Source organism: Aquarana catesbeiana, linkage group LG08 (assembly GCF_042186555.1).
Source record: "Aquarana catesbeiana isolate 2022-GZ linkage group LG08, ASM4218655v1, whole genome shotgun sequence".
NCBI lineage: Eukaryota > Metazoa > Chordata > Amphibia > Anura > Ranidae > Aquarana > Aquarana catesbeiana.
Window position 1 is genome coordinate 86137688 of NC_133331.1, and position 26054 is coordinate 86163741.

Consider the following 26054-nt stretch of genomic DNA (forward strand, 5'->3'; position numbering starts at 1 on the left):
AGGATTTTTAATCACATTAAAATACAAAATGGCCTGTGTTTTCCGAATCTATTTAGTTAGAAAACACATTTACCTTTCCTGTGGAATGCACGTAGGTGAGATTGACCTGGGAATGTTGAGTAGCTCAAATCTCACAAGAAGATAATCCTGCAATGTGGTGCAGCGTCTTTTTGTATGAGATTTGGGCTGCTCATCATTCCCCAGTATCTAATTTGTAGAAGGATGACATTAACCCCTACACTTTTTTTCACCTTTTTTCATTTGCGTTTTAGGGAGGGGAGGGGGTGACCCACAATAAATAAGCGGATGATTTAAGCCTGTCACATATTTAGCTGTTTTACTAAAGTTTCACTTTAACCACTTCAGCTCCGGAAGGTTTTACCCCCTTCCTGACCAGGCCATTTTTTGTGATATGGCACTGTGTTACTTTGACCCTTGCTCAGTTGCACGGTTGTGGGACACTGTATCCAAATAAAATGTTTGTGCTTTTTTTTCCCACAAACAGAGTTTTCTTTTGGTGGTATTTGATCACCTCTGCGGTTTTTATTTTTTGTGCTATAATAAAAAAAAAAAATTGAAGATAAAAAACAATATTTTTTAACTTTCTGCTTTAAAACAAATCCAATAAAAAAATTGAAAAAATCTAATTTCTTCATCAATTTAGGCCAATATGTATTCTGCTACATATCTGTGGTATAAAAATCCCAATATGCATATATTGATTGCTTTGTGCAAAAGTTATAGCGTCTACAAATCATGGGATATTTCATTTTTTTTTACTAGTAATTGCGGTGATCAGCGATTTATAGTGGGACTGCAATATTGCAGCAGACAATTTGGACACCTAACTGGTACTTTTGACACTTTTTTGGAAAGCAGTGACACTAATACAATGATCAGTGCTAAATAAAATATGCACTGTCACTGTACTAATGACACTGGCAGGGAAGGGGTTAACATCAGGGGTAATCAAAGGGTTAACTGTGTTCCTAGGTTGTGCTTACTCACTGTGGGAGAGGTGCTTTGACTGGGGAAAGGGGAAGTTCAGTGTTTTTGCTTAGCAGAAAAACAGAATCAGTGCTTTCGCTTCTGCCTGTGCCCTGTGTAATCGACAGGTGCCAGCGCATATCGAGCCCAAGTACCGCTGCTGGGCTCCCACTGTGCATAATCACAGCGGGAGCAGGATGCCGGCAGCGTGACCCCAGACCTGAAAGTGTCAGACCACATACTGGGTATGTGACCTGGCACAGAGCGCCCGCCCTGCTGTGTTAAATGGTACGGTGGGCTGTCCGCAAGTGGTTGACTTTGAAAATCTATTAAATGGCTGATACTATTGCCTTAAGATGCATAATTTATTAAAAATAAAACTCTAATTTAAACTGAATTACTGTCTACTGTTCTGTTTATGATGATCAGCAAAATGATTGCTTTTTTTTTATTTGGCAATAACAAAGAGGATAAACATAAACAAAAAATGAAACAAATATAATCAAACTAGGAATCAAGATAGGGAAAAAAGTGATTACACCACCATGTTTCTTCTTCAGCTGTATCTCATAGAAGATAATAGATTATGGTGGCATGAATTATTAGTAACATTCTGCATAAAATGTCAAGTCTCTCTAGATTGACAGACCTATCTTGGTGGGGTGTTTTTAACCTTAGATGAAATATGAGAAACATTCCCAGAACAGGTTTGGAAAGGCAGAACATTGCAATTAATTGCTGTATTTGTTATGTATGTAATTATGATACTACATAAGGACTCATTCTCCTGCGCCACAGTCCTTGCTGACTCTCTGAAAAGGGAATCACTTTTCAGAGGGTGGTTGACAGGTAGCTGGGAGGCAATATGTCACCTCTTCACTGCCTGTTTTAACCAGCGGCAGCCGGTCCATAAGGGGTGCAGAGGCGCCGCCTCCCTAATCTCCATGTGCCGCCTCCATGCAGACTCATAGGGTTCTATGAGATATTTTTTTTTAAGTACATGATTAGAGCCTAAAGCTCTTATTGGCTTCAAAAAGGTTGGGCTCGTGGCACAGAGCACTGTGCCCCAAATCCACCCACTTGTGACATCAGTGAATCAATATTCCCTATTGTTTTCAGGCTTCTCCTCCCGGCCAATCAAGACAGGAAGCGGGTCTTAAGACCGAATTAGCCCAGAGCCAGGTAAGGCGTGACCTGGATGGGGGGGGAGTTGTATGCCCCCCCCCCCCCCAAAAAAAAATGGAGCACCAGCCGCCACTGGTTTTAACCTTAAAAAGGCTGAACCACCACACCACCTGCCTTGAACACAGTTACAGGGCAATTGTGGTGCAGCCTGATTAACTTAATGGGTCATATTCAGTGGCAGTACTGTCCTCCGAATGCAGAAGGGGGTTTCATTTTTGGGACAAAGCATCACATACGTATATACAGCCCTGAGCAGTTGCATGCATACCTCCCAACATTTTGAGATGGGAATGAGGGACACCTACTAGCAAATGTATGCAGGCATATAACACGCCCCTTAAAGGGGACATTTTATATACAACTATACAGATCAGACCAAAATGAGGGACAAATGGGAGGAAAGAGGGACAGGGGGACATTTTTCCAAATCAGGGACAGTCCCTCGAAATTAGGGACAGTTGGGAGCTATGGTTGCATGTCTACTTAGGTGGGTGATCGGGGGGGCTGTAAAGCCCTAGAAGCCCAATGTTAGCAATCAGTTTTTAGCATTCAGCAACTTGGAGAATATTTATAAAGCTTGAAGCCCAATTTAAAGCAGCATTAATCCCAAAAACAAGCATTTACAGGTACCATATAAATATGGTCCCTTCACCTTGTAGGCATACATAGGTTCATATGTAGTACTCACATGACTTTTAGAGAAGAAAGTGCGTTGAAAAGACCAGGTTCCAGTGTTGAAAAAATATTTCCTGATAAGTTACTGTATGTGAAAAAGAGTAAACATTAAAATTACACATTGTTAATATTTTAATATTTTGAAGAATATAGCTGCATAGGTTTGGATACATTGACAGACTCTGTCTATACTCTGTCTTCCCATAATAACAATTTGATTTACTCAATATGAGATACACTGTTGGTAATGGATTTCTGAGATATATGTATATTTGCAATTAAAGGTTGAAAATGGTTAGACTGATATGTTTTCTTAATACAGAGACTGATATTGCAGAGACATAATTTATGGCATGCCTTGACTGTAACTATTCTGGGAAAAAGTTAAAGCAGTTGTAAACACAAGTTTTCCTAAAATAAAAAACAGGTTTATGCTTACCTGCTCTGTGCAATGATATTGCACAGACTGGCCCCAAACCTCCTCATCTGCTATAGGAACACTCATACGGGCTAGATCCCAAGCCAGGATGTGTGTTCATAGACATTTTGGGACAAAAATAAGCCATCTATGGCCACCTTAAAAAGACCCCGTCACTAAACTAATTTTTATATATTTTTTCATAAATATAACAAGTCTGTAGTTGGGCCTCTTCACATTTAATGAGACCTCTTTTACTTACATGTATGTAGCTGGTATTCATTTGACATTTCTGGTAGTACAGGTGGATCTCATAAAATTAGAATATCATCAAAAAGTTAATTTATTTCAGTAATTAAATTCAAAAAGCGAAACTCATATATTTTATCTAGATGCGTTACACAAAGTGATATATTTCAGGCATTTCTTTCTTTTAATTTTGATGATTATGGCTTACAGCTAGTGAAAACCTAAGGAAGCAAGAAGGGCTCTAGAATATCCTGGTAGAGGGTTGCACTGACTTTGGACTTGATAAAACACAGTGGACCAACACCAGCAAATGACATGGCTCCCCAAATCATCACTGACTGTGGAAAATTTTGCATTTCATTTTGAAATTAAGGTCCCAGAGTCTGGAGGAAGTGTGGATGGAGCACAGAATCCAAGTTCCATGGGGTCCAGTGTGAGGTTTCCACAGTCAGTGATGATTTGAGGAGCCATGTCATCTGCTGGTGTTGGTCCACTGTGTTTTATCAAGTCCAAAGTCAGCGCAGCCCTCTACCAGGAAATTCTAGATCACTTCATGCTTCCCTCTGCTGGCCAGCTTTATGGAGATGCTGATTTCATTTTCCAGCAGGACTTGACACCTGCCAACAATGCCAAAAGTATCAATACCAGGTTTAATGATCATGGAATCATTGTGCTTGATTGACCAGCAAACTCGCCTGACCTAAACCCCATAGAGAATCTGTGGGGTATTGTCAAGAGGAAGATGAGAGACACCAGACCCAACAATGCAGATGAGCTGAAGGCCACTATCAAAGCAACCTGAGCTTCCATACCACCTCAGCAGTGCCACAGGCTGATCGCCTTCATGCCACACCACATTGATGCAGCAATTCATCCAAAAGGAGCCCCGACCAACTATTGAGTGCATACTATACTGTACATGGACATACTTTTCAGTAAGCCAACATTTCTGTATTACTAATCCTTTTTTTCATTGGTCTTATGTAATATTCTAATTGTCTGAGATACTGAATTTTGGGTGTTCACTAGCTGTAAGCCATAATCATCAAAATTAAAAGAAAGAAATGCTTTAAATATATCACTCTGTGTGTAACGCATCTATATAGTATATGGGTTTCACTTTTTTAAATGAATTACTGAAATAAATTAACTTTTTGATGATATTCTAATTTTATGAGATATACCTGTATATGTCTATTATACAAGCCCTAATAATTACTTCTTGCATGTCTACCTTTTGTGAGACACTACTGTTTTGTATTGCACTGCTTTGTTGGATGCTTTATTTCTATAAATAAAGAACTTGAAAAGAATTTGAAAAAAAATAAAATAACAGGTCTGTTTTGAAACAATCTTTTCCCCCTTTGGGCAATGATTTTGTTAACATATTACAGAGTTAAGTTAGTTTCACCCTGCTGTGCTCTGGGTTGGCCACAGCTCGGGTGCACCCGTGGGTTTTATGTGGTTTCCCATAGATTTTCTATTAGGTTGCCCATTTTTGCCACATTTTCTGAAAGAGCACCAAAGATGCAGCATGCAGGACTTTTGGGAAACTTTCAGACAATGCTCCAAAGACACACAACATAATAGAGATTCTAAGGGAAATTGTGGGTTAACTGCATGAAAGCCACATGTACACCCGCACTGTGACCAAACTGCAGCACAGCAGCATTAAACTGGTCTTACAGGCAGGGGGAAAAATAACAGGCCTATTTTAAAACAATCTTTTTCCCCCTTTGGGCAAGCATGAAACTGACCATACAGGCAAGGAAAAAAAAAATTAGAAGGATCCAATATTTTCAGGTGTGTCAAATGTATTTCTTTCCACCTGCCCTCTGCTACACCTTCCCTGGCCACTTCATCACATGTAATTGATTACTGATTTGACAAGTGATTGCTGAGACATTGTGCAGGAGAGCTGCCTCTAGATCCCAGCCTCATTTTTTCCCTTGCCTCCTATAATACGTTCACAAAATCAGTGCCTAAATGGGTTAATTAGGTGTTAAAATAAGCTTTATTACATTTAAAAATAGATAACATGACATTTTGATCTTGTGGCAGGGTCTCTTTAAACCACTTCTATACTGCAGGCCCTCATATGACGTCCTGGCTTTCAGTGGTAATATCTGAATGATGCCTTATACCCTAAGCATACCTCCCAACATTTTGAGATGGGAATGAGGGACACCTACTAGCAAACGTATGTAGGCATAGGACACGCCCCCTGCTACACCCCCTTAAAGGAGAATTAACCAAAAAAAAAGGTTAATTCAATCCACAAGGGCTTTTTTTACCACTACTATTCCTTTATATTGGCTTTTAGAATTTACAAATGCAACAATTTAGAATTTGGATGAAAGGTTTAGCACTGGGAAACACTTTTTGAAAGATAAAAAGTGCATTTTATATACATCTATACAGATCAGACCAAAATGAGGGACAAATGATGGGGAACGAGGGACAGAAGGGACATTGCTCCAAATCAGGGACAGTCCCTCGAAATTAGGGACAGTTGGGAGCTATGCATAAGAATGATCATAGTGGCAGCTCAGCTGCTTGATCGTTCTTACTGGTGTCCCCCCCCCCCCCTCCCGCTGCCCTCCAGTGCTTCTCCAGGCTCTCCTGTGCGATCGGGGATATGGAGATGCAATCTGCCAGTGCTGGAAGGAAGTCATAGAGAAAACTGAGGGACAGATGGTCCCCGGCAATCTCTATGACTCTCGGAGGCCCAGGCGCAACGTTATGTCACATCTGGGCCTCCGGAAGTAAACAAAGCCGAGATCTCGGCTAGAAAGCATTAGATCGTTATTTTTTTTTTTTTTATGCTTTCCAGCCTGGAGGAGAGATGTGGGGTCTTATAGACGCACTATCACGCACTATTCCCATTACAAGGAATGTTTGCATTCCTTGTAATAGACATAAAAGTGATTAAAAAAAATGTTTTAAAGGGAAAGTGTAAAAATTTAAAAAAATTAACTAAATTAAACAATAAAAAAAATGAAAGCACCCCCGTCCCCACGAGCTTGCACGCAGAAGAAAATGCATACGTAAGTCACAGATACGTAAACAACGTTCAAACCACACATGTGAGGTATCACAGCGAACGTCAGAGCGAGAGCAATAATTCTAGCACTAGATCTCCTCTGTAACTCTAAAAATGTAACCTGTAAAAAAATGTAAAGCATCACCTATGGAGATTTTTAACCACTTCAATACAGGGCATTTTCACCCCCTTACTGCCCAGGCCAATTTTCATCTTTCAGCGCTGTCACACTTTGAATGACAATTGCGCGGTCATGCGACGTTATACCCAAATTAAATTTTGATCATTTTTTCCCCACAAATAGCGCTTTCTTTTGGTGGTATTTGATCACCTCTGCGTTTTCTATTTTTTGCACTATAAACAAAAAAAGACCGTCAATTTTGAAAAAAAAAAAACACAATATTTATTACTTTTTGCTATAATAAATATCCCAATTTTTTCCCTCAGTTCAGGCCGATACATATTCTTCTACATATTTTTGATAAAAAAAAAAAAAAAAAATCGCAATAAGCGTATATTGATTGGTTTGCGCAAAAGTTACAGCGTCTACAAAATAGGGGATAGACTTATGTCATTTTTATTATTATTATTTTTTTTTACTACTAATGGCGGCGATCTGCGATTTTTATCATGACTGACACTACGGCGGACAGATTAGACACTTTTGACACTATTTTGGGACAATTGTCATTTATTAAAGTGATCAGTGCTATAAAAATGCACTGATTTACTGTATAAATGTCACTGGCAAGGAGTTCACACAAGGGGGCACTGAAGGGGTTAAATGTGTGTCCTAGGGAGTGATTCTAAGTGTGGAGGGAGGGCACTGATGAGGGGAGGAGACTGATCGGTGTTCCTATATACAAGGAACATACGATCAGTTCACCTCTCCCCTGACAGGACATGGATCTGTGTGTTTACACACAGATCCACGTCCCTGCTCTGTGATGCGCAATCGCGGGTGCCCGGCGGACATCACGGCCGCCGGGCATGCGCATCAGGTCTCCACAATGCCGGGAAGCCGAGGACTTTATATGACGCCCACCCGGAGGGAGGAAGGGTTCCTGCGGTCATCATTTTACTATGGAAGTGGTTAAGTACCGAAGTTTGGCACCGTACTACGAGTGTGCGCAATTTTAAAGCGTGACATGTGAGCTATCTATTTACTCGGCGTAACAACATCTGTCACATTATGCAAAAAAATTGGGCTAACTTTATTGTTTTGTTTTTTTTTATTCATAAAAATGTTTTCTTTTTTCCCAAAAAAATCGCGTTTGAAAAATTACTGGGCAAATACCGCGTGACATAAAAAGTTGCAAAATATATATATATATATAAAAATATAAAAATGTTTGGCCCAGTATGGAAGTGGTTAAAATCCTGTTCATAGCCTGAGCCTGGAAGCCATGGGGACACAAAGGTTAATTTAAAGAACTAAATGTCTGCAGGGACATTTTTAGACATTATGCTGGACACCTAAATGATGCAGCCCTCATGCAAGCTCCACCCTTTGTGCCATGCAATTATTTTAGTAAAACTATCGCCAGAATATGCTTTTTGGAGGCAGCTTGGGCTCTGGTTTTTATTCACATCTACAATTAGCCACACAGCCCAACAAAAATGGAAAAGGGAGATGGATTAATGTTCCTCAACCACTTGCGGACTGCCCACCGAACATATACTGCGATTAGACTCAATGTCCGCCGGCACCTGTCGATTGTTCAGTACACAGGCAGGACTGCAATCTGCCTATGTAAACAAGACAGATTGCTGATCTGTGGGGAGGGAAGACATTGATCTTGTATTCCCGCAAAGCAGGGATACGGATCTTTGCCTTCCCTTAGTAAAAACACCTCCTTACAGTACACAAGCAGTGGCTAGGAACATATTTAACCTTTTGATTGCCCAGCAAAATTGCAAAAGCAAAGCAAGGGAACAAATTTGCTCTTCCCCTAGTAAAAGCACCTCACACAGTTTAGCAAAACACTGGTTAGGAACATAGTTAACCCTTTGATCACCCCTGATTTTAAACCCTTCCCAGCCAGTGTCATTAGTACAGTGACAGTGCATATTTTTAGCAGTGATCACTGTATTAGTGTCATTGGTCCCCAGTTAGTGTCCGATTTGTCCGCCGCAACATTGTAGTCCCGCTATAAGTCACTGATCACCGCCATTACTAGCAAAAAATTAAAAAATAAATATATATAAGTATCCTATAGTTTGTGGATGTTATAACTATTGCGCAAACCAATCAATATACGCTTATTGGGATTTTTTTTTTTACTAAAAATATGTGGCAGAATACATATTAGTCTAAATTGATGAAGAAATTTGATTTTTTAATTTTTTTTTTATTGGATGTGTTTTATAGCGGAACAGAAAAAAATATTGTTTTTTTTTTTTTTTAATTGTTTGTCTTTTTTTGTTTATAGCACAAGAAATAAAAAACGCTGAGGTGATCAAATTCCACCAAAAGAAAGCTGTATTTGTGGGAAAAAAAAGGGCATCAATTTTATTTGGGTACAACGTCGCACAACTGTGCAATTGTCAGTTAAAGTAACGAGGGCAAGTGGTTAAACTATAGCAAGTCCTCTAAATCGTATCAACCTAAACTGCTCAAGTCCCCCCTTAGGCTCCATTCACACTAGCGCGTTTTTTGATGCATTTTGCATTTTGCAGAAATGCATGGGAATTTTTTAACATGGGTTCCTATGGAACATGTTCACATCAATGCTTTTTTGTATCTCTGCGTTTTTGGAAAGGGTCGGGGACTTTTTTTCATGCAAAAAGCAGCGTTTTGCATGTAATGGATTTCAATGGACAAGCATCAAAAACGCAAGTGCACCGTTTTTGCAGCGTTTTTGCAGCGTTTTTGGTGCGTTTTTGGTGCGTTTTTGCCGTTTTTTTTTTTTTTTTTTTTTTTTTTGTAATTTTTTTTTAAGACTGTAAAAAAAAATGAAAAAAAAACGCAAAACGCAAATCGCGGCAAAAACGCACCAAAAACGCACCAAAAACGCTACAAAAACGCTGCTCAAAAACGTGCCAAGCATGAAGAAAAAACCTCCAAAAACGCTCAAAAGCAACATGCATAGGTGTGAATCGAGCCTTAGTTAATTTTCTGAATGTATCTATAGATTCCCCAAGGAGGCCAAAAAAGGGAAACCGTAGAAAAAAAAATGATCAAAGCTTGAAAATGTTAAGCTCCTTGCTGCCCTTCTCTACCGTGCTGCCCTTGGCACTGGTCCTGGACAGCCATTATGGTAAACAAAGTCCTGTCTTTGTGCTAGCCAGTAATAGGTCGTATTGTGTCAGAGTTATGTCGTGCATACACGTGTCGAATTCCGAACGATTTTTCATTTGAAAATCGCACCTTTGTATAATTGTTCGATTTTTGACCATTAGTGTGGCCACAACAACAGCTGATTTTTGTGCGGCCATCGAATTTGAGTGATCGGGCATGTTGGAAATTTTTTTAAAAGCTAACGAATTTCTAATCAATGATGAGAAAATCGTGCGAGAAATATAATTAAAAAAAAAAAAGAAATGTGCATGAGCTGCGACCTGAAAAGAAATGAAGATTCCCGGCCACGAAAGTTTTTTTCTGTAACATGAGGTAGAATGGAAGGATTGGTTGGTTGAATTTCTTAATCAATGGTGGCACCATCAGATTCCAAACGCACAAAAAAAGGGGGAAAAGGCATTTATAATGCATATATACAGTATATATACATATTTATATATACACAAATGTTTTGCCTTTCATTTCTATTTTAAACTGAATGGGTTGTTTCACAAAGTGAGGATTTACAATCACTTTAACCAATTAGGATCCTAAGATGTTAATCTCACATGTCCTATTGTCCTTCTCAGCTGAGCACAAATCCACACATGTACTGTAGCTGCCAGGAAATTCTGCTGGATCGATCGTATCCCACACATAACTTATTTCATAACTGATCTATTCTCAGTCTGGATATTCTTTATGTTCTGACATATTAGCCCAGCTGAAGGGCCCATTAGAACCCCAGAGACATGCTGCCATGCTTTTGGACATACTGACCACCAAGCATAACTAAGCTCCTTTATAGGAGACTGTTTATTTTGAGATCCATCCATCCTAATGTATCCCTGTTGTCTTTTTGGCAGCTAGCATCCCTATCTGTGTAGCAGAGGTAATATAAGAATAGGTTCACGTCATACACAATGTCAGATAAATACTCCGGACACCTATCTGCACACTTACACCTCCTTCCTGTACCCCACTCTTCCTTTATCCTTCCTCCCCCCATAACAATAACGACACTAACCAGAACACACTTAACCCCAACTTACGCCAAGACAAGGAGCTTCTCCCTTGTAACAGATCCCCAATGTTAAAGTTGAAGTACTTGCACTACCTGAGATGGTGAGTGACTCAAATACCCCAACTAGAGAACTGGCAGGATAACAAGCAAAGGTCTAGCTGTAATCGCCCTCACCCACTCACAGTTTGATCCCAACAGGGGGTGTTTGGGTGCCTTGGTGGCGAGCCCGGTCTCTCTACAAACTCCTAATAAAGTCCCTCTACTGTCTCATCACCATTACTGCCCTTTGGGCTGGACCCGGCCAGGGGTTTCTATGGTTATATATGTATTATTTGGTTTAATTGGTTATTGCCACAGTTCTCATCTGGCTATACCTCATATGTATTCTAAACATACAAATGCATATTGCACAACCTTAATAAAAACATTGAAACAAAAAAGAATAGGTTCACACGGTGGGTGGTTGCAGGTACAGGGCAGTGTGTAAATTGCACCTATTCCCACACTGCAACCACCCACAGTCAAAACATACTTCTTTTTGCTGATGCGTGGGGCTGCCATTCATTCTTAATAGCACCCCCACACATCTGAAAATGCAGTGCGTTTTCGAGTATGAATAAACACATGGTGCAAAAGCGGCTGTGTTTTTTAAAAAAAGGTGCAGGGACCTTTTCCCTGCATTTCTCGCAGGCACAATAGTCCATTCAAATGAAAGGGCTGCTGCGCCCTTACAAAAGCAAGCAGCAATAAACACGTGAGTGTAAGTATAGTGTTAGAAGCAATTTTAGTACTGACTAGCTGAGTTCCAACAGGTGTGCTCAGTGCTTGTTAAAATGTAAACCAAAACAGATACATTGTAGTTACCGTGTTTCCCCGAAAATAAGTCCTACCCCAAAAATAAAATTTAAAAATAATTTTGCCAACTAACTGAAAATGCTGTTTCAGGTCCATGTCTCTAGTAAAGACAGTGAACAGAGAATTCCTCAAGGGGTGGGATTTTAACGGACCAGAAACAGGAAATGTAGTAGAAAAGTATACAATTTATTGATAAAGTATCAGATAAAAAGTTGAATAACATAAAAAAAGCACATAGCATAAGTAACAACATGGAATCAAACCAATGGATAACTTATGGATCAACTGTCCATGGTGGTGGGACAGAAGAAATACAACGCATTTCAACAGAGAATATAAATGCAGGTCTTCTTCAGGGAGAATCCTTATGGGAGACTTCAGTTGCACATTGCACCGCTGGAGTATAAGACAAGACTGGGCATCACAGTCCGATTTAACATACTCCCTTCCAGTCAAGGCTCCATTTACACCCCCCCCTCTTGGCCCTGGGGTTCTCTTTATGTGCCAAACACTCTGACAATCTTAATCGATACCTCTTTGTGATATTTCATCGTTATCATCACTACATCCAGAGATTCCATCTAGTTGATATGACTATGATCTTTGGAGCCATTGCTGAAACTCATCGATCCTCCATTTGCTTTGGCCCCTTTTGGGGTTTTGTAGTTCAGAACTGGGGCCCCACTTGGCAGTTTTGTTCTCCATTGCCTACCGGCACATCTTCAGTGGTTTCTGTCTTCTCTGCTCATGACCCCCATTTGTTCAATCATCAGCACACAGGATTAATTTTGAAAAATCTGGAACTGTATAACCTATTGTCCCTGAAGAAGACCTGCATTTATATTCTCTGTTGAAACATGTCGTATTTCTTCTGTCCCACCACCATGGACAGTTGATCCATAGGTTATCCATTGGTTTGATTCCATGTTGTTACTTATGCTATGTGCTTGTTTTTATGTGATTCAACTATTTATCTGATACTTTATCAATAATTTGTATACTTTTCTACTACATTTCCTGTTTCTTGTCTGTTAAAATCCCACCCCTTGAGGAATCCTCTGTTCACTACCCCAAAGATAAGACCTAGCCTGATTTTTGGGGAGGGCTGCAATATAAGCTCTACCCCGTAAATAAGCCCTAGAAAAGTCCATGTAAAAATATATGTGGCTCTACATCTAAGCCCTCTTTGATCTGATTCTCTTTAAAGTGCTTTCTCCTCTGCACTTTATTTCCTGATAGCCTTTTGGTATCTTGCTCTGAGCATTGGGCTACACACTTCTCTAATGAGCAAGTTATATAGCAAGTGGATGTTCTTCCCTCTTTTCCATTGTGTTTTTCAATATTCAATGGATGCATATCGAACTATCCCTGAAGAAGAAGTCTATATTACTCCGTAACGCGTAGGAACCACAAATGCAAACAGTATCTATTATTTACATCGCTTATGTCTATTATCCTTTCAATTGCATGTTATGTTGCTCATAATTATGTTGGTCTAATATTCTATGTTTTTATATTGTATTACTTTTTGTAAACTTTTTTGATACTATTAAAATACTGTGATTTTAAATACTGTTTACAATCTGTGCCTTTAAAGTCCCACCCTGAGGGGAAAATCTGTACTTCTATTAACTTACTTGGAAAGGGGTATTCTCACTTGACAGAACTAACAAAAGGACGGTCTCTCGCTTATATATAGTTTTTTTAATAGCGCCCAGTGTGACAGCACGTCTCTGGCTCCCCCACAGGGCCCTATTATAATAAAGTCGCTCATACACTAGGCACTTTCTTTGTGTGCTCCCTCCAATGGTAATCTACAAAGTACTCTGTTTCCATAGAGAAGTATAAATATATGATGACCTGGCATTCTAGCTAATGTGGTCCAGCTAGCATGGTGAATGCTAGGGATGAATGTCCATTTTTCTGAAGAACCCAGGTACCCATCACAGTAACAAATCAACTTTTTTTATTTAAATTCAGTTAAAATTAGAAAACAGGAGGAAAAATCTGATAGATGGAATAAAAACACATTGCATTTCAGTCCCATTGCATATATTTAAAAATGTGCCACTGTTGTCTGCAGCAGCCAGAGTTCAGCTGTTATTCCTGGGCTCTAAAATGAAATCAGATTTGAACAGAACCTTAAATCTCAAGAAGAACATGAACAATAACAGCTTCAATGCTAACTTTTAATCTCATTTATTTTTCCTACCTCTTGAAGCATGAAAAATAGCAGCAGTATGCATCGGAAAGCAAGATCTCACTCAATAGTTGTTATTTTAGAGGTGCTTTGTTTTTCTCAATACCGCTGCCATATTGCGCAGCTTCGGGGCATTAACACACAGGGTGAATGTTACTACCCATAAAAGATACAACTATAGACATTCCCTTGGCCTCAAAATGCCACAATCTGGATTCAAACAAACACTGAGAAGTAAATAAAGCCTCCTTCTGTTCTTGCTGAAATATCTAAAGGGATAATTTAATGATTTGTTGATTTTTTTTAATTTATAATTAAAGCAAATTAAATTTAAGCAAAACTCCATTGTGTATCTTCTTTTATTATTATTACTATTTCGTTTTGAGCCATGTGCATTAAAACTACGATGTCAAGGCATATGGGATGTGACCATTGTGATCAATCATTTGTTTTTATTTTGTCTGGCTGTACTGGAAAATGTCAGTCTGGTTGCTATGGTGGGTTATTGAGAGCAGTACTTAAAGACACTGCTGACGAAAAAAAAAACAAACAAAAAAAACATACCTATCAGACTAATTGTTTACAGCCTAATAAATAAAAAATCACATATTTATTTTTAATTAGGTAAATATTGACTCTAGTGGTTCCTTTTATCTTTGGTAGGCAACCCCTGGCACGGGTGCCATAGGCGTCACGGAAAACCTCTTTTGCTGGCTCACAACTCCCTCCCCATGAGCAGAGCAGAGCAGCACAGGGAAGTGTCAATGAGACATAGCTTCTGCAGCACTAATGCATTCTGATCTCAGAATTCACAGCCATACTGAGGGGGAGGCACTGTGCCCCCACACATTCTACAATATGGGAAACATTGGTTCTCAAACTTTGCTGTAGCTGCGATTGCCAATCACAGTTCCATCCAGCTCTTGTGATGGGGAAGAGATCGGGTGCAGTTGTGCTGGGAGGGTGGTCACTGTTTCCAGGGGGAGGACTGTGATTGGCCACTGCTTATGTCATTTACAGTCCTGCTGGCCTCGCACACCATCTGGAGGAAATGACTCGCTTGGTTGTCACTACCAATCTCAGAAAGAGGTGATTTTACTGTGATTGAAAAAAACACAATCAGGTGACAGTTGGTGAAATTACTGTTGAGCTTTTGGGAACCTTGTTGAAATATATATAATTATGTGTGTGTATATATGTCACTTACTACTGACCCCTCAGCTTTGTGTCATCTACTACTACCGACCTCTGCATCACCTACACCAAACCCCTGAACCCTGCGTAAGTTACTGCTGACCCCTGCACTCTGCATCTCTTTAATTCAAAGCCAGTATTCAGCACAATGAACATCACACCCATTTTTTTTCTGCAGCCAGCAGCACGCTGCACTTTTTGCCAGCTGGGAGGGCCCAACTAATGATCTTGCACACACGTTCACTGCTTTTAGAAAATGCCCTTGACCTGAGCTCATCACTGCTCATTCCCTTCCAGACGCTTGTATGTGACATTACATACAAGCATCTGGGCTGGATGAGAGAGGCAGATCAGCAGGGATGAGTTTGCCGGGACAGGTAGCATCTCTGCTTCCCTGCACCGCTCTGCATATCATGCATATCATAGATGAGAACAGGGTACATCGATGGGGCAGATGAGCATGAGGGTACAGCAGTAGGGCAGATGAGCAGGGAGTACAGCAATGGGGCAAATGAGCAGGGGGGTTCATTGTTGGGACAGAGGAGAAGGGGGTTCAGCAGTGGGACAGAAGAGCAGAGGGGTACAGTGGTTGGGCAGATGTGCAGGCGGTACAGTGGTGGGAGAGATGAGAAGGTGGTTCAGCAGTGGGACAGAAGTGCAAAGGGTTACAGTAGTGGAACAGATGTGCAGGAGGTACAATGGTAGGAGAGATGAGAAGTGGGTACAGTGGTGGGGCAGATGAGAAAGGAGGCACATTAGTGGGACAGACAAGCAGGGGGTTACAGTGGTGGGGCAGGGGGTACAGTGGTGGGGGAGATGAGAAAGGAGGTACAGTGGTGGGGCAAATAAGCAGGGGGTTACAGTAGTGGGACACATGAGCAGATGGGTTCAGTGTTAGGACAGATGAGAAGGGGGTTCAGCAGTAAGACAGAAAAGCAAGGGGTTACAGTGGTTGTACATATGAGCAGGGGGGGCTCAGGGTTGGGACAGTTGAGAAGGGGGTACAGTGATCTGAGGTGTGAAGGTGCAGGAAATAAGGCTGATCTGAAGTGTAAAGTTGAGAAAGGGGGTACATTGGTGAGGCAGATGAGCAGGGGGTTGCAGTGGGAGGACAGATGAGCAGGGAGTACAGAGGGGGGAGATGTGCAGGGGGTACAATGGTGGGACAGATGATCAGGGGTTTACAGTGGTGGGACAGATGATCAGGGGTTTACAGTGGTGGGACAGAAGAGCAGGGGGGTAAACTGTTGAGACAGAAGAGCAGGGGGGGTACATTGGTGGGACAGATGAGCAGGGGGGTACAGTGGTGGGACAGATGAGCAGGGGAGTACAACGGTGGGACAGCTGAGCAGGGGGGTGCAGTGGTGAGACAGATGAGAAGGGGGGTACAGTGGTGGGACAGATGAGCAGGGGGGTACAGCGGTGGGACAGATGAGCAGGGGGGTACAGCGGTGGGACAGATGAGCAGGGGGTACAGTGGTGGGACAGATGAGCAAGGGGACTCAGGGGTGGAAAAGATTTGCAGGGGGGTACAATAATCTGAGGTGTGAAGGTGCATGAATTGTGGCTGATCTGAGGTGTGAAAGTGCAGGATGTTAATTTCTCACTTACAGTATTTCCTCTTTGTGATTGGGAGTGTGAAGCTGATTTTTTTTTTTTAAATAAAACCGGCACTCTCAATTTCTTTGAAAATTTTTTTTGCCACACTCTTCTCAAAAGGTTGCCTACCCCTGGTCTACATCCTTCAGGGATCCTGCAAAAATGTAATGATATAAACCAGACTTTATAGGAAGACAGGACAAATGTGACAGAAAATCATTTTAGTGACACCAGCAAGTAAAGGTCAGAACTGTGAGTAACCTATGAGTAATATAATCTTTATCAACTTTGTGTCCGAAAACTATTTTGTTTTATTTCTTTGCTAGGCTAGAGAATGTTTTCAGCAGAAAGCAGAAACCCTGTAGAAAGAACCGGTGACTGTTGCAATTTTTTACTATATACTTATATTTGGGCAAATGTTTATGAAATCTATGTTTTAGGAAAAAATGCACTAAAATTAATTTCAGTGCACATAAACACAACATCATCACATTACCATGAAATTGATGCCACTCAGATCACTATTGCTAAAAATCCAGGAGCTGGCTAAAAAAAAAAAATGGTACCATGCTCATGACTGCTGCTGAGCTTGTGTTCACCACTTATGTTCCAGGTCGTTTATAAATGGCCTGTTGACAGCAAGTTCTAAAAAAAACACATTTTCAGAGATAGTAGAAGCGTATCTAAAAGACTTTGAAACATTTTTTTCCAAATCATTGATAGCTACAGGACAAAAACAAGTGCTATATCTGAAGCAGCCATTTTATTGTATATCTTTTGAAGAAGCCTTGACGTTTTATAATTCTGAGAACAGACTATATCAGAATCCATAAGCACCCACTGTGAAAGATGTGTTAACACAAAAAAAAACTTTGAGATACAAGTTTTGTTAACACTAAATGCCTGGTACAGAAACATTTTTGATGGAGCTGAAAGATTGTTAGTTTAAAGACACTGTGGATGTCATTCTTAGAGATGAAATGCACTCCTTTAAAAAGAAAGCAGCAAGGTGACCCCAATCTAATATTAGATAGAGCTGTGCCAGTCTGCACAATCAAAGAGTTCCCTAACAAGGAACATTAAAGCTAAGAGTGTTGGTACACCAGAGAGGCCATTAAAACATGTAAACAAAGTAAAGTATCTGCAAATCTGCAAAGTAAAGAACCTGCAGTAAGCAAATACATAGTTTCCAACTGTCCCTGATTTCGAGGAACTGTCCCTCGTTTGGTTCAAAGCCCCTCTGTCCCTTCTTCCTCCTGATTAGTTCCTCATTTTGGTCTGATATATATAGCATAGCTCCCAACTGTCCCTGGTTTTGAGGGACTGTCCCTGAATTGGAGCAATGTCTCTCTGTCCCTCTTTCCTCCTCATTTGTCCCTCATTTTGGTCAGATCTATAAAGTTGTTAATAAAATGCACTTTTTTTTCACAAAAACACTTTTATTAATTGTTTTGCATATAATACACATGTAAAAGGATTCCATGAATCCCCCATGCTTACATACAATACAATAACTGTGTGAGCCAGACCTGGAGGAAGCAAGGATCAACTATGTAGACAAAAGAACAAACAAGCAAATGCAATCTGTATAGGGATCCTTCTCAGATCCTCTCGATCAAGAACATTAAATCAAAAGGTGATTCACCATAACGTATTAGCTAATAGAGCAAAAACTATTAAGAAACTAGGAAGGCTCCTGTTTCACCTTCTCGGGGTACCAAGAGAGAAGAAAAGAAGAAAAAAATAAAAAGAGGGGGGGGGGGGGAGGGACTAAATAGAGCGGAGGAAAGGCCATTCAGGGGATTGGCGTATGAGAGCAAGGAAGAGGGGGTGAGGTTATCACCAACTGCCCTCTCCAACACCTATTTATTGGAACAGTAATGTGAGTCTCGCCGCTAGCGTGACACTGGATTAACCCTTAGGTTCTGATTTTATGAGGGCTCTGATTAACTTCAGGTTGCATCTTTTGTGAGCTCCTGGTATAACCAGGAGGTTCTAAAGGATGTCCATGCTTTAAAATGCACTTTTTATCTTTCAAAAAGTATTTTCCAGTGCTAAACCTTTCATCCAAATTCTAAATTGCTGCATTTTTCAATTTTAAAAGCCAATATAAAGGAATAGTAGTGGTGGATTTAATTAACCTTTTTTTGTTATTTCCCCTTTAAGGGGGCGTGACAGGGGGCGTGTCCTATTCCTACATACGTTTGCTAGTAGGTGTCCCTCATTCCCATCTCCCAATGTTGGGAGGTATGATATAGTTGTATATAAAATGCACTATTAATCTATCAAAAAGTATTTTACAGTGCTAAACCTTTCATCCAATTTCTAAATGGCTGCATTTGTAAATTTCAATAGCCAGTATAAAGGAATAGTAGTGGTAAAAAGAAACACTTTTTTTGTATAATTCTCCTTTAAGGGGGCGTGGCATGGGGTGTATCCTATGCCTACATACTTTCGCTGTCCCCCATCTCAGAAAGTTAGGAGGTATGCAAATATACCGCATACTGTATATAAAAAAAAAAAAAAATGAACACGCCTGTACATGCCAACAGTGTGTAAAAATACAAAAGCAAAAGAGTGCATGGCTTCTAGAACAAAATGCCATAAAGGTTATTAAAAATTTATTTTTGTACAGTGCTGAACAGAATATCTAGGACGAAGACCAATAAGTAGACTACTATGTTCATTTGTGTTTTGAAGACATTTCAAGGTTGCATACAGCTATATTTTGCTTGGTTTGGGGTATCAAGTGCATTATCCTGTATAAATCCTGTATAATAATTATCAGGTTCAGAACAAAATGTATGAAGAGAGAAAAAGTGACTGCGTTTGCAGGAAAATAATTCAACCCATACTATAGTGCCAGTGCGCTATGCCACTATTCAACTATTCTGTGACAATCTCAGCTGCAAGATTGCCAAGAATGTTTCTGCAGGTATAAAAATATGAATCAACTGTGACATATCCTAAAAAATTGTTGGTAATGGAAGACACAATTTTCTTAGAATTTGTCATAGAAAGCAGAGATAATTGAGATTAATTTTTTTATGATAAAGTAGTTAACCCAAAGCTTCCTACTGAACCAAAGCGTGCTGCACTAATTCAAACATTTAGATCCCATTAATGCCACATACACATGACCAGTTTTGCCGTCAGAATAAACTCCGAAGGTTTCTCCGATGGAATTCCATTCAAGCGGTCTTGCCTACACACGGTCAAACCAAAGTCCGACCGTCCAGAACGCAGTGACTAACAACACTTACGACGGGACTAGAAAAGGGAAGTTCAATAGCCAGTAGCCAATAGCTTCCATCTCGTACTTGCTTCAGAGTATGCGTCGTTTTTGGTCCGTCGGAATAGCATACAGACGAGCGGTTTTCCCGATAGGAATTGGTTCCTGTCAGAAATATTTAGAACATGGGGGGGCAGGAGGCGGAGCCTAGCGGAGCAGACATGCATTGTTAGAGCTCCACACCGCTGAGGAGAGAAGAGAAGGACAAAGCGGAGCCTGCAGGCTCAAAAGGTATCCATTTGAACCTTTTTGCCCCAGGGAACAAACTGTGAAAGTTTGGGCAGGAAATATGGTACTGGGAGGAAACCGTGGCAGAAATAAAAATCACCTCACAAAGAGCTCACAGGCACTCACTGCAGCTGAAGCAGCTCCAGTCACCTCACAATATACAGCATCAGGGCGCTCTCACAGACAGAAAATGTCACAGCAAGACTCTCCATTTGAGTCAGATACAGAACAAATCCTCTCACAAACTTCTCCACAAGCCTCCTCAGTATCCCCAGTAATATTATTACAATTTGAAAAGATGCTTCATAAGGCTTTAAAACAAACCTCAGACCAAATAACAAAAAGCCTAACCAAAGAAATAAGAGAGCTGGGAAACCGCACCGCAGCCTTAGAAATAAAAATGGATGAAATTGAAATTACAACCCAAGAAAATATAACAGAATTGGAACAATTAAAAAAAGAGAATTTAATACTTCAAACTAAGCTCGAAGATTACGAAAATAGAGCCAGACGTTCAAACTTGCGCATAAGGGGAATACCTGAAACTGTGACAGACCTGCAATCTACTATTACTGCTCTATTACAAGAACTAAAGCCAGATATCCCTATTGAACGTTTAGAACTGGACAGAGTACACAGAGCCCTCACAGCCAAAAAGAAAGATGGACCCCCACGTGATATAATCACAAAATTTCATTATTACAGAACGAAAGAACAAATACTAATTGCTGCAAGAGAAAAAAAGGAACTTAATTTTCAAGGACACAATTATCAAATTTTTGCTGACCTATCCCAACTTACTATTACTAAAAGACGATCCATGAAACCCCAACTAATGGAACTGCAACGCCACAACATTATGTATCAATGGGGCTTCCCCTTTTCAGTCAGATTTAACTACCAAGGTACAATTTACAGAAGCAGATCAGCAGATGAACTACAACAAACCCTTTTAAAATTAAATCTGACAGAACCCACAAGCAGCAACACTCCCACACGCAGAAGAATGGCATCATCTTCACCTTCAGGCAGCACCCAGAAAATTTCAGAACAAAATGGGAATCATCATTCTCACAAAAGAGGCCATTATGCCACATCATCCATGGACCAAGAAGATTCAATGGACTGACATCCTAATTCCTGATATCTCTTCATTTATTATACTAAGAGATGGTTCTCTATAAAAAACCTATATTTATAACTGAATGTAACTGCATTCTGATAGTCACACACTGTGTGGGATCATGTTACATTCCAGTTATATTTCTTATTACTTCTGATTCATATAGCCTTAGAATATATAAGTGAAATAAGGAAATTCTTGTTCAGTTATATATTATCAGGTAATAACAATAGATTTATTACTTTTTAGGACAAATATGTTCAGAAGTAATGGAAGCTTTTTCTTTCTTTTCTTAAAACAAATATATTATTACCTAACTAGTTCCTAGAATTATGTTTTTGTTTATTCTAATCTGAAGCAATACAACCTCAATTTTATGAGTTAACATATCTAAACAGGTACATATGAATAAAATATGTAATCCCAAAATAATTCAAACTATCTTCATCAATACCAAAGTTATTAACAGTACCTTTCTAACTGAATTATTTAGCCTAGGGCAAGACTAACCATATACAACCACCCTGGAATAAATAATTTCAACAAAAACTATATTCTGCACTCCAATTAATGAAACATCATTTTGATGTCTTTTGACATAGCACTTCTCTCCTGTAAGCGGAAGATCCGTGTACCCCCATTAGCCCTCCTCATTCTCCCAACCATATTATGTGGGAGTGTGACGAAGGCACTTATTCCCCTGAGAGAGATATTTATTCTCTTTCATGGGTAAATTGTGATTACTTGCAAAAAATAATTTATACAATGTATCATCTAATCTCATATGTTTTTTGTTTACTCTTTACTCCAGAATTCACTGGTTTCTTTTCTATCTATTCATCTCTTCAGTCCACACAGGTTGATCTGCGCAGTCAGCTCTGCATAACAAAAAGTAGGTCAAAACTATTTGATCTATTGCCATGGCACCACTGAATATACTTTCCCTGAATGTTCAGGGAATAAATGTCCCTCAAAAAAGGACCAAAGCCTTCCGTACTTTCCATAACAAGAAGGCTCACATAGTATGCCTCCAAGAAACACACTTCACCAAAGATTCTACTCCAAAATATATTTCTCCTTTTTATCAACAAATTTACACGGCTTCTGCCTGTACCAAGCAAAGGGGAACTCTAATTGCATTTCACCGATCCACACCATTCACCTTATCATCAGAAATTAAAGACCCAGAAGGTAGATACCTGATACTCATGGGTTATATAATGGATATAGCAATCACGGTGATTTCCTACTACGCTCCTAACAAACAACCTACACCATTCCTCTCACATATATTACAAGTGATTAATACACACAAAATAGGAACAGTGATAATGTGTGGGGATTCGAACCAGGTCCTCCTCCCATTTCTAGATAAATCACCTTTTACACCATCCAAAATAACCTCTAGATTACCTTTTTCTCAACTTCTTTCCAAATACAATCTGGTAGATTCATGGAGAGAAAGTAACCCAATGAAAAAGAAATTCACTTATTTCTCGCACCCTCATCAAACCTTCACCAGAATAGATCATATTTTTCTAACAATAGGAATGATACCAGAAATTATTGCATCAGATATAATTCCGATTCCGTGGTCTGACCATAATGCAGTATACATTACTATAGCCTCAGCCATACCAAAAGCGCATGACCCAACGTGGTACTTACCAGACATAATGCTCAAACACCCACTACATCAGATGGCCATTGAACAAGCTTTAAAGGAATACATATCAATTAATAATACAACAGACATCTCCCCAATAACACTGTGGGAAGCTCATAAGCCTGTCTTGCGTGGTACAATACAAAGACAAATGGCACTATTTAAACGGGAACGCAAAAATCTAGCAAAAAAACTAGAACTCAATTTTAATGCAGCCTACATATCATTTCAAGATAATCCATCTCAGAGTACAAAATCTCATCTGGAAAAATCTAGATTGGAATACGATCTATTTCTCACTGAGTCAGTTGATAAATCCCTCAAACGCTCCAAACACAATTTCTACATGAATACAAACAAACCAGGTACATATTTGGCTCGGGCATTAAATTCAACTAACAAATCTTTCAAACCAATACGTTTGAAATTATCAAAAAATGTTTACACTTGTAATCCAGTTAAAATAGTCCATGAATTTCACTCACATCTCGCAACTTTATACAAGACAAACAATGAATTTAATCCTACAGAGGCTGAATCCTTCTTCTCAAAAATAACCTTACCTGAGTTATCTCAGAATCAAAAAAGCAGTTTGGATGAGCCTATAACTATAGATGAAGTTGCTAACTCCATAAAAGACCTAAAACTTAACAAAAGACCAGGCCCAGACGGCTACTCGGCTTTATACTATAAAACATTCTCAGAAATACTCTCTCCCATTCTCAATGAAACTTTTAACAAACTTCTAGATGGACATTCTTTTCGGCAAGAAACACTAATGGCAATTGTTTGTATGATCCCAAAACCCCTTTCTGATGATACTTCCTGTGTGAATTATCGGCCTATCTCTCTGTTAAACCTCGATATTAAATTATTAGCAAAAATAATAGCAAAACGCCTCAATAGCATTATAGGAAAATTAATACATAGAGATCAAGTAGGCTTCATGCCAAATAGACAGGCAGGCGATAATATACGCAGGGCAGTGTTATTGGCACATATTGCTAAAAAACGGAAAATCCCTTTATGTTTTCTATCTCTCGATATTAAGAGGGCATTTGACACAGTATCCTGGCAATATATGCAATATTCATTACAAAAATGGGGTTTTGGACCCCACTTTTTAACATGGATCAAAGCATTATATAATAAACCCAAAGCCTATATAAAATATGCTGGATACAAATCTGAAGCCTTTAATATCGAAAGAGGTACCCGACAGGGTTGCCCATTATCTCCCTTATTATTTGCCCTTATACTCGAACCCATGGCCCAATACATCAGAACAAACCAAACTATAACTGGCATTGAAGTAGGAGGTATTACACACAAATTATGTATATTTGCAGACGATATATTACTTTTTCTATCATCACCACAGGTCTCTGGTCCTAACTTAATACCAGCTCTTGATGGATTTGCAGCCCTATCCGGCCTTATGATTAATCCTAAGAAATGCCTAGTGCTTAATATTTCACTCACAAACATGGAATTGATCCCGGCTAGGGCTGAACTCCCATTCACATGGGCAGAAAAATCAATCCCATATCTTGGAATTCATTTAACAGCATCTCATTCTGACTTATTCTCAACCAATTATCCTCCTGTATTAAGACAGATCACAAATCTAATAAAACAATGGTCGCAACTTCCTTTATCCTGGATGGGGAAGATTAATGCAATCAAAATGACTATTCTACCAAAATTGCTTTATCTATTCAGAGTCCTCCCTATTCCAATTCCTTCCTATTTTTTGAGAATAGTACAAAAAAGAGCAACTTCGTTTATATGGGGCTCTTCTAAACCACGTATACCTATACACACACTACATCTTCCCAAAAATAAAGGAGGCCTGGGATACCCTAATTTTACTAACTACTACAGAGCAGCACATTTGGTCAGTCTGTCCAAATACCATGCAAAACAGGAAATCCCATTATGGGTATTTATAGAGGCTTCAGAAAATGACCCTCTATTAATATCAAATTTATTATGGCTTGATCCTAAAGACCGCTTTAAAATTGATAATCCCATAACTAAACACTTCTTATCTCTCTGGGATAAACTAAAAACCAAATATCAGTTACAATCTCCACACAATCCTCTCCTTTCTTTTATCAGAAATCCGGCCTTTTATCCGGCATGGATCTACCCAAATTCTTTTAAAGCTTGGACAACATCAGGCATTCAGACACTAAATGACTTCATAGCATCTAAATCATTCCTTTCATTCCCATCGCTTAGAGAAAAATATGATCTACCAAACTCTGAGATATTTAGATATCTCCAAATCAAAAATTTCTATACACCATTCCTAAAGGGGGATACACCATTATCCCAATTATCCATTTTTGAATCAATCTGTACAAAAGATCCATTTGCTAAAGGTACAATTTCATCACTTTATAATCAATTATATGGAGTAGCAAATCTTAATAGACCCTCTTACGTTCAGAGGTGGGAGGAGGACCTGGGACGAACTTTAGAAGACACGGACTGGTCTAACATATGGCTCACATCTAAGTCATCTTCACCCAACATCTTAGCACTGGAGACAAATTATAAAGTCCTACTTCGCTGGTACCTTGTACCCGCTAGAGTGGCAAAATATTCACCTAATACCTCAGCTCTTTGTTTTCGAGGATGCCCAGAAATAGGCACATATTTACACATATGGTGGACGTGCCCAGTAATCCAAACCTTCTGGAAGGAAGTCTTCGTGATTGCATCTAAAATATTTAAAAAAATAATACAACCAGATCCATATTTAACTTTACTTAATCTAAAACCGGAATGGTTAACACTCTCTCAATTCAAACTTATGATACAACTAATAACGGCTGCAAAACAAACAGTGGCCAAGGCATGGAAATCTCCTACATTGGTACTAGCAGAAACAATTCACAGAATGAATAATACAATGTCCCATGCTAAGATGGTAGCCATCGATCAAAATCAAATTCCAAAATTTGAAAAACTTTGGCATCCTTGGATAAAACAACAGTTCCTGTCAAACTTCAATGACTCTGTCCTGTT

General features: G+C 39.5%; 1 protein-coding gene across 3 annotated transcripts in view; it reads right to left on the reverse strand.

Annotated features, from left to right (window-relative positions):
- ADGRA1 (adhesion G protein-coupled receptor A1) overlaps positions 1–26054 on the reverse strand; it is a 1332527-nt gene that overhangs the window by 1058477 nt on the left and 247996 nt on the right. For all 3 annotated transcript variants that reach the window (XM_073596079.1, XM_073596078.1, XM_073596080.1), the window contains one exon: positions 2861–2932. In XM_073596079.1, coding sequence (XP_073452180.1) covers positions 2861–2932 — 72 coding nt within the window. The remainder of the gene's footprint in view (positions 1–2860; positions 2933–26054) is intronic.